The sequence below is a fragment of the Electrophorus electricus genome, chromosome 7 (genome assembly GCF_013358815.1).
Source record: "Electrophorus electricus isolate fEleEle1 chromosome 7, fEleEle1.pri, whole genome shotgun sequence".
In the NCBI taxonomy this organism is placed as follows: Eukaryota; Metazoa; Chordata; class Actinopteri; order Gymnotiformes; family Gymnotidae; genus Electrophorus; species Electrophorus electricus.
Genome location: NC_049541.1, coordinates 142,501 through 152,500, shown reverse-complemented (window position 1 = coordinate 152,500; position 10,000 = coordinate 142,501). Strand labels below are relative to the sequence as shown.

Here is a 10,000-nt window from a genome sequence, read left to right as displayed (position 1 = left end):
AGTACCAACCCCAAAGAACACACAGCCCATGCACATATTTATTTATTTGCTAGCTTGTTTATTCCTTTGTGCCCTTTGTCCCAATAAGATTTTTTAAAAATTTACAAACGAGATGTGTCTGATTTCCACACTCAGACTGGTACTTAGAGCGGTACTCAGACTGGTACTCAGATGGGTACTCGGACTGGTACTCAGACTGGTACGCAGACCGGTACTCTGACTGGTACTCAGATTGGTACTCGGACTGGTACTCGGAACGGGACTCAGACTGGTACTCAGAGCGGTACTCAGACTGGTACTCAGAGCGGTACTCAGACTGGTACTCGGAGCGGTACTCGGACTGGTACTCAGACTGGTCCTCAGACAGATACTAAGATTGTTTGAGCACAACCATGTTCAATCTAATGCTTTCTGAAACTCTTTTAACCCATGTGGTACAAGGCTGCTTTCCCCTGACCAGCTGTGTATGGCCAAGAGCACATTCAGAGAAACTCAAATGACACTAGAATGTCCAGAGTTCTGCTAAAAACCACTGCAGTGTGTCATTTCTCTGTGCAGTGTCACTAGTTTCTAATGGCTTCTTTATAACTCGATTGTTTGGGAAATAAAAGATATTTGGGAATTGTGATAATCCAAAATCCAAAGTACCTGTAGTTCTGCCTCTCTAAACCCAAACTACCTGTAGTTCTGTCTCTCACCAGCATGGTCCTTTAAGCTTATTCTGCTGATGTTGTTGTGGTTGGCAGCTGGAAATACGGCAGAATTAACCCCAAATTAACCAAGAATTAACCCCCAATTAGTCAATAATTTACCCCCAATTACCAGGAATAAACCCCCAATTAGCCAAGAATGAACCCCCAATTAACCAAGAATTAACCCACAATTAGCCAAGAATTAACCCCAGATTAACCAAGAATTAACCCCCGATTGTCATATCGCCCGATTCCTTAGCCCACTACAATACCCAGCAGGCTGTTCGTCACCCAACCCAGGACTCAACCGATCAAGAACGTCACGTCAGATCATCACCCCCCGAACATTGAATTCACCTGTGTATCATTCAGAAAGCGTTTTTTTCTCTGATTCTACTACTGTGTATCGTACCTCGGATTTACTGTTTTCTCGTTTCTGATTTTTGCCTGCCCCCTTTTGGATTCTTCTGCCTAGATTTTTGGATTGTCCTTCCTTGCCCATTTTGTTTGGACCTTTTTCCGCTATGTGGAACTACAATAAAGCCCTGACATTTATCCACAAGCGTCTGATATTTGCCTGGTCCGTTACACCCATCACACAAGAACCAGTGCCAGATGGTCCACAGAAAACAGAAACATGGGAGAGTGGGAATCTCAGTGGCCTCAAAAAATGACAAGAAAACGAAACAAGTAGTGAGATAATCAATGACTGATCAATACTTGAATCAGTCGTATCAATTGTTGTCTGACAGAGCACTTCTAATATGATTCAGTTGTTTAGGCCATTACACAACAGAACCAGAATCATAAATTCTACTAGTGAACAGACTGCTAAGTAAACACCCACCCACACAATTTGCATTTACTGTTTTTAAAAGTTTGATAAAAAATTAAATAAGTTCAAACCACTTACTTCTGTTGGACAGGAACCGCTGATCTTAGAACAGAATTTGATGATACTCTAAAACAGAAAGGCCCTGCTGTCCTTCTAGAGATCTAATCTAATCCTAACCCTTCTAGAGATCTAATCTAACCCTAATCCTTCTAGAGATCGAATCTAACCCTAACCCTTCTAGAGATCTAATCTAACCCTAACCCTTCTAGAGATCTAATCTAACCCTAATCCTTCTAGAGATCTAATCTAACCCTAATCCTTCTAGAGATCGAATCTAACCCTAACCCTTCTAGAGAGATAATCTAACCCTAACCCTTCTAGAGATCTAATCTAACCCTAATCCTTCTAGAGATCTAATCTAACCCTAACCCTTCTAGAGATCTAATATAATCCTTCTAGAGATCTAATCTAACCCTAAACCTTCTAGAGATCTAATCTAACCCTAACCCTTCTAGAGATCTAATATAATCCTTCTAGAGATCTAATCTAACTCTAACCCTTCTAGAGATCTAATCTAACCCTAAACCTTCTAGAGATCTAATCTAACCCTAACCCTTCTAGAGATCTAATATAATCCTTCTAGAGATCTAATCTAACCCTAACCCTTCTAGAGATTTAATCTAACCCTAATCCTTCTAGATCTACCACCCTGCAGAGTTGAGCTTTATCTCTGCCACTGGCTGTAATATACTGGCACTTCTGAAGACCAAAGGACACAAGAGTTACACTCATTACAAATCAAACTCATTCCAGACAAGCCCAGGCATGCTAGGAACATCCTGTGTGATATAATATGGTAATACACTAGAAAATAAGGCATGCTTTTAATATAACAGTTATATTTGTGCACACACGCGCATATGTGTGTGTGTGTGTGTGTGTGTGTGTGTGTGTGTGTGTGTGTGTGTGTGTGTGTGTGTGTGTGTGTGTGTGTGTGTTTTCTCTGGTTGTGGGGAAAGGCTCTGGATGTTTCCACACATGTCAAAACTGGATTTATGATTAGCACCACACACACACACACACACACACACACACACACACATATACACACACACACAAACACATATACACATATACACACACACACACACACACACACACACACACACACATACACACACACACACACACACCCTGCTGCTGCAGACAGTGCTGCTGTCATAACCCTGCAGGAGAACCTTCAGAGATGTTGCCTGGGGTTTGGCTTCCTCACACTGAACAGAAACAGAAACTGACAGAACCTCGCTAACAAAAATAACCCTGTGGCACACACAGTGACAAGCTAACATCGTTACACATTACTATGTGACAAAACCAGCCAAGCTCAGTGAGTGTATATGTGTGTGTGTGTGTGTGTATGTGTGTGTGTGTGTGTGTGTGTGTGTGTGTGTGTGTGTGTGTGTGTGTGTGTGTGTGTGTGTGTGTGTGTGTGTGTGTGTGTGCGCATGTGTCTAGTCTGACTTGGGTCTGAAATAATCATATCTCCCCATGCTCCCTGTATTATTAGTGAGGGAGTTTCATGTCATAAAAAAAACACTTATTTGAACATTGCAGCAATTTTGCAGTAATACACTCACAATAAAAATTATATACTTATTATTATAAATAATAATAATACATAAAGCTAAATATATTGTTTGTCTGCATATATATGGTTGTATGACAGTAGGATTATATCATAGTAATGTGTGTGTGTGTGTGTTTGTGTGTGTGTGTCCGTATAAACCACCCGCAGACACAGACCAACACCAGAGTTAAACTACAGACACAGACCAACACCAGAGAAATAAAACAACACACAGACCAACACCAGAGAAATAAAACAACACACAGACCTACACCAGAGAAATAAAACTGCAGACACAGACCTACACCACAGAGATAAAACTACAGACACAGACCTACACCTAAGAGCTAAAACTACAAACACAGACCTACACCAGAAAGATAAAACTACAGTCACAAACCTACACCAGAGAAATAAAACAACACACAGACCTACACCAGAGAGATAAAACAACACACAGACCTACACCAGAGAAATAAAACTGCAGACACAGACCTACACCAGAGAGCTAAAACCCCTCCACGGATGGTAACTGAAGCACATATATCTGCTAGCTGTGACCCAATACTTACACAGACAGGAAGCGCAGAGATCAGGACTTCATCTTAAATGAGCTACAGACTCCAGAATCACTTCCACGTACAGACATTAGCAGGGTCACAGTTACAATAGTGCTGATCTGGGATTATCGCCTGTGTCTGTCTGCTCTGCTGTAAGACCTGCACACTGGCTATGTGATGTGTTGGAAAAGCAGATCATCAGAACCGAGGCTGAGGGAGGGCAGTTGGGCCCCTGCCTGGATTTCAGCTGTTAGGTAAGCAGGGAGTTAATAGACCATTAACACCTGGCCAGGGGCCACACTGGCAGCCTGCTGGATCAGGTTCACAGGGGTCATTGTGTCTCCCCAAGGCAGGATTCTCCAGCTCACAGACAGAGTCAGGAAGTCAGAGAGTCAGGGAATCAGGGAGTTAGAGAGCCAGAGAGTCAGGGAATCAGAGAATCAGGGAATCAGGGAGTGAGAGAATCAGGGAGTCAGGGGGTCAGGGTGTCAGAGAGTCAGGGGGTCAGAGTGTCAGGGGGTCAGGGGGTCAGAGAGTCAGAGAGTTAGAGAGTCAGAGATTTAGGGAGTCAGAGATTCAGGGAGCGGCTCAGAGCAAAAGCCACATAACAACTCTTACCAGATGACAACTCTCAGTGTGCAAAATGCAAACTCTATACTGTGTTTTTCCAGTACAGAAAGACAGCAAGATGAGAACCTGAGTGTCAGTAAGGTGTCGGGGATAGGAAGGAGGCACCCCATCACCTCTATATAGCCAGCAGCCTGCAGCACTGGGGGTTAGTGATCTAACACCCAGGAGCTGGTACAAGAGTCTGTGTGGGTAGGCAGTTATGGACCAGTGAGTGAGACAGAGGGTGGTGTTAAGGGAATGGGTGGTGTTGAGACAATGTGTGGTATTGAGACAGTGTGTGGTGTTGAGGGAGTTGATCCAGTGTGTGGTGTTGAGGGAGCTGATCCAGTGGGTGTTGTTGAGACAGTGAATGGTGTTGAGGGAGTTACAGAACAGTGGTGGGTGGATGCCCTGCTAGGTTTCTATAGGGCTCTGGAGTTTCACATCCTGGTTTAAAGTTGTTAAGAGAAATATTTTGCTGCTAACAATACTGTCAGCTCTCCTCCCAGTCTCATAGCCTTCTCTCGTTGTCTGTTCTCTGGAGTGTTGAAGGTTTGGAGGGTCCCTGTGTTCTGGGAGTAGACCATTTACCCACACTGCCTCTCAGCTGTACTCAGCAGTGTTTATTGACGACCAGGTTTATGGAAACAAAACCAAACTGAATAAACCACCAAACTAAAGACCAGCTGTGGTGTTAAACTCCCCGATTGCCAGAGGACATTTGTTTTGACTTTGTTTTTTGATTTTTCTAGTTCCAAGTTCTGTGTTTCCAAATGACTCCGTCTTCTCTTAACCTCTCTTAACTCCGGCTTCTCTTGACTTCTCTTAACTCCGGCTCACTGTCCTGCTAAAGACAGTGAGCAGAGAAGAGCTGACAGGGAAATTAACCTGCCCCAGAACAACCGGACCCGTCCCAGAACCACAGCAGCAGATGGGGCTCTGACCTAACCCTAACCCTAAGCCTAACCCTTAACCCTAACCCTAACCCTAACCTAAACCTAACCCTAAGCCTAAGCCTAAGCCTAAACCTAAGGCTAAGCCTAAGCCTAACCCGTCCCAGAACCACAGCAGCAGACGGGGCTCTGACCTAACCCTAACCCCTAATCCTAACCCCTAATCCTAACCCTAACCCTAACCTAAACCTAACCCTAAGCCTAAGCCTAAACCTAAGGCTAAGCCTAAGCCTAACCCGTCCCAGAACCACAGCAGCAGACGGGGCTCTGACCTAACCCTAACCCTAACCCTAACCCTTAACCCTAACCCTAACCCTAACCTAAACCTAACCCTAAGCCTAACCCTTAACCCTAACCCTAACCTAAACCTAACCCTAAGCCTAAGCCTAAGCCTAAACCTAACCCTAACCCTAACCCCTAATCCTAACCCTAACTAGAGTGGGAAGATGAGGGGGTTCTGTCCATTTTCTTCCTTTTTTTCTCCCTCTGAGGAGTCACTAACAGGATGTTCATTAATGGGGGCATTTTATTGGTCCCCTGCTGATGAAACATGAGCCAATAGTAATTCAGCCTCTGTGTGTGACAGCTGTTCAGTTGTTATATACCTTTTATTTACTAGCTTAGTCCACAGTTGTGTGTGTGTGGTGTGTGTGTGTGTGTGTGTGTGTGTGTGTGCCTGAGAGAGAGAAATATGAGAGGAGAAAGAAAGTGAGAGAAAAGAGAGTGAGATTATATTGTATGCAGAGGTCTGTGTCTGTGCATGTGTGTGTAGAAGTTAACAAAATCATCAATAATAGACTGCAAGGTGATAAAATGCTCTGCTTTCAACTCCAATTATATTAAAAAGTCCAAACAGCCTCGATAGTGAAAACCATCTGCGTAATCACATACACAGCGCACACGTCGCTGCCCTGGTGGAGACGTTTCTGGGCTGCATCAACATCTTAAGACTCTGTTCCGGGTCTAATTTTACCCTGAGCTGCCGCTCTTATACTGGAGGAAACATATTCTTGATTTTCTTAAAGATCCTATTATACTGCGGCTTCCACGTTTTTCCACCAGAGCTAGTGTCCCAGATTTGGCTGCTTAACACGTTCACTGATACACATCCACGTCAGAATCCAAGATCCCAATGACTGTATTTCCTACCAAAAGGTGGCATCGTTCCACGTGCCAATGAGCGCGTTTGCATAAATAGAGCAACATGCCCCAAATCTCTGGAGGCAGACCAGCGGGGAGGGGGGGGGGGGGGGGGTAGCTGGCATATCGAAAACCATCACTTACGAGAGCCGGTGTTTGTCTAGAAGACTAGGCTCGAGCGGACTCACTTGCACTCCCGGTTCTCGAGATCGAAGTGCGGGTTGAAATTGATGAGAATTTTTTGCTGCGGATCTGGCGTCTGGATGAGCCACGCGCACTGCTGAGAAAGTGGGTAGGAGGATGGGTAACCGGGGGAGGTCACATATCCGGCGCTTTCGATGGTGATGTTTCTGCCACACGCGCTATCTGGAAAACAACATTGACCATGAAAGAAATAAGTTAAGAGCAAACGCGTGCCCCGCTGATCACCGGGGCGCGCGCGGTAGCCTGTAATGAGACATGCTCTGTCCACGCGGTTCAGCGGGCCGGTTTGAATATTCAGGGCCCTCGATGTATCGTCTGATTCTCGCAGAAAAAAGTGTTGCACGAACAATCGTTGAAGGATTTCGCTTTGTGTCTGCCTGTTGACCTTAGCAACAGTGTCCGGGACGCGAAGAAACGCTCAAAATAGCCCCGATCCGTTATCAACGGCACGCAAGCATATCCCCAGACGCACACGCACGCACGCACGCACGCACGCACAAACACACACAAACACAGAGGTGGACTACTGTGAGACACTTCATAGGAAACGGTGAACCAGAAAATGAAAGTTAATGCAGTGATGAATAATATTAAATAAAAGTGATGTGACCTCCGGAGGATCTTAACTGTTCTCCGACGATCCCACGAGGTTTACCCTAAACCTCCTTTATCTTCAATTACACCACATTACCAGTTAGTCCAGACTGATACTTCTTAAACCAACACGAACTCACCAATTTGAGCCAAAGCCGACACTGTAAGCAGTCCCGTTAGGGGCAGGAGGAGGAGCGCCTCAAACATCCTCGGACTGTGCACCAGGACAGTCCTGAAGAAGCTGTCCTAAAGTGTAAGTCCCGCTGGAGTGATTTGTGGAAGTCCGTCCAGATACTTTTATCGTCTTGAAGACAGAATGTCGGCCAAGAGAGATCGCCTCAGTTGGCGCGCATCCTGTCGCTCCGGTCCCGTAATGACTGGAACCGTAACAGGAACGGCACGTCCACGCCACTCCACACCCACGAAGGAGAGTTCCCACTACTGACAAACCTCGTCACACGATGGTTTTTAGTTTTTTCGGTAGAAATGGATACTGGGTGACAAACAGGCTGGACAGATGTCGGCGTATCTTCAGCAGAGACTTCTAGCCTCGCTGCCCTCCCTCTGCACGCGCTCAGAGGATGCTGGCTTCATTCTGGCACTGGCTCGGTACTCTCACGCGTAGACGGACACAAGCTCGGTCCTCTCACCCGTTGGATGAATTCCGTTTCTTCGGCGAATGAAATGAGCTTTAGCGCTCGTGCGTTTTGGAAACCCTGTAGTACTCAGCGCTGACGAGAAGCGCGAGCGGAGGATCTCTCACTCTCTGCCTCTCACGCGGACACTTAGATATTCGCTGTCTCGCTCCGCCCGTTCGTTATTTGAGAGCTCAGGGAACATATGTGGTCTCGGTCTCTCTCTCTCTCTCTCTCTCTCTCTCTCTCTCTCTCTCTCTCTCTCTCTCTCTCTCTCTCTCTCTCTCTCTCTCACACACACACACTGGGAGAAGTGGGCAGAGACCTCCTCCCTGTCGGCAGAGCAGAAAGCTTGGCGCGCACCGTGGAATCTAGAAATCCAGCAAGAGTATGTACTACCATTCCAATCATTTTGACATCCACACACAAGCTCAGCACAGGCGACCCAAACGGTTTTACGGTGCTGTACACGGTCCAACCGTGGAGTTCAAAATGAAGACTCGACTTAAGGAACCGGTTCGGTGCGCTGTTTTTCTCTCGTGATCGGTGGCCATAAGAGGCACGTGGCGGACGCTTGAATCAATAAATCTTTACAGACGGCTCACGCGGAATAACATAAAAATGAGTGTCACGTACTGCAGTCTCGCGCACGGTAGCTGCGTGCTCACGCGGAGATAACCCGCGGATCTTGCAGTAGAGAATTTGCTTTCTTCCAAGGATATAACAGCAACACTTTTCAGAACATGTAAAAAAGCAAAAAGACCATAAAAGTACTCGTAATGTTCCTGTAATGTCTCGTGGTATGATACTGTCACCAGCACGTCACTCCACATTACCACACTCACGCAGGAGTGAGCTGCCATGCGTAAGCCAATTAGTCATCCACCAATTAGTCATCCACCAATCAGCAATGGACCAATTAAGACTTTCAGCACTTCATTACTAAGAGTGGCTATTTCCACCTAGCCACCATGCAGTGCCTAGAGACCTTTTCTGCCACAATCTGATTGTCCCTAGACCTTGAGTGACTTACAGAGTTAGTGGGGATTTGACAATGAAAACTTGTCCTGCACAGCAGGCGGAAGCCGAGTTGCACGCAGGTTAAAACAAACAACCAATCAAAGTGAATCTAGGGTTAATGTTCAACAAAACAGCCAATCAAAGTGAATCCAGGTTTAATGTACAACAAAACAGCAAATCAAAGTAAAGAGGCAGTCTAAGGTCACTCATACCCAGAGCCAGGCATAAGAGGTCAAACCCAGAGCCTAATTACCCAAAGAGTAATTAGAAGAAACAAGACACAGGTGCAAAGATTGTGTAATGATTGCATAATGACTGTGTAAAGACTGTGTAATGACCATGTAATAATTGTGTAACAACTGTGTGAAGAGTGTGTAAAGACCATGTAACAATTGTGTAAACACTGGGTAAAGACTGTGTACTCTGTGTAAATACTGTGTAAAGACTTTAATGAGTAGATGGGATTTGTAATGAACAGGACGATTATGGGGAATGAGTTATACTGGGAGAAAGAGGTGAGACACTTGTCTAGGACTTGAGTTAATGTCTGGAAAACTCCATTACCCCATGAGAGGGTCATTGATGATTCTTAATTTATTCAAATTAAAATAAAACACTGCATGTGCACTGATGATGGCTGCATGGTGGTATACATGCTTTCATTAGTGAGGTAAACATGGTGTTGTTGAGTCTGACCTACTTTTGATGATAAAAGTTTGGGAGGTCAAAAGTCAGAGACTAAATGACATCACTTCCTGTGAAAATTCTACTATACTTCTAAATATAAACAGAAATTCAACCAAGATGATTAATTTACCAGATTAAAGACTCATAAAACAGACCCACACATGACACATTCATAAGATTAAACACCCATGAATCAGAACCACACGACACATTTAACAGATTAAATATTCATAACACAAAACCACACAACACACCTACCAGATTAAATATTCATGAGACAGAACCACACATGACACATTTTCCAGATTAAATATTCATGAGACAGAACCACATGACACATTTACCAGATTAAACACTCACAAAGCAGAACCATACATGACACATTTACCATATTAAATATTCATGACACAGAACCACATGCGACACATTTACCAGAGTAAACAC

General features: G+C 44.9%; 1 protein-coding gene across 1 annotated transcript in view; it reads right to left on the bottom strand.

Annotated features, from left to right (window-relative positions):
* nrp1b (neuropilin 1b) overlaps window positions 1-8,032 on the bottom strand; it is a 32,908-nt gene extending 24,876 nt beyond the window's left edge. The window contains exons 1-2 of the mRNA XM_035528091.1: window positions 7,355-8,032; window positions 6,605-6,782 (exon numbers count right to left, since the gene is read on the bottom strand). Of these exons, the coding sequence (XP_035383984.1) occupies window positions 6,605-6,782; window positions 7,355-7,421 (245 nt within the window). The 5' untranslated portion in view covers window positions 7,422-8,032. The remainder of the gene's footprint in view (window positions 1-6,604; window positions 6,783-7,354) is intronic.
* Window positions 8,033-10,000: the final 1,968 nt, after the last annotated feature.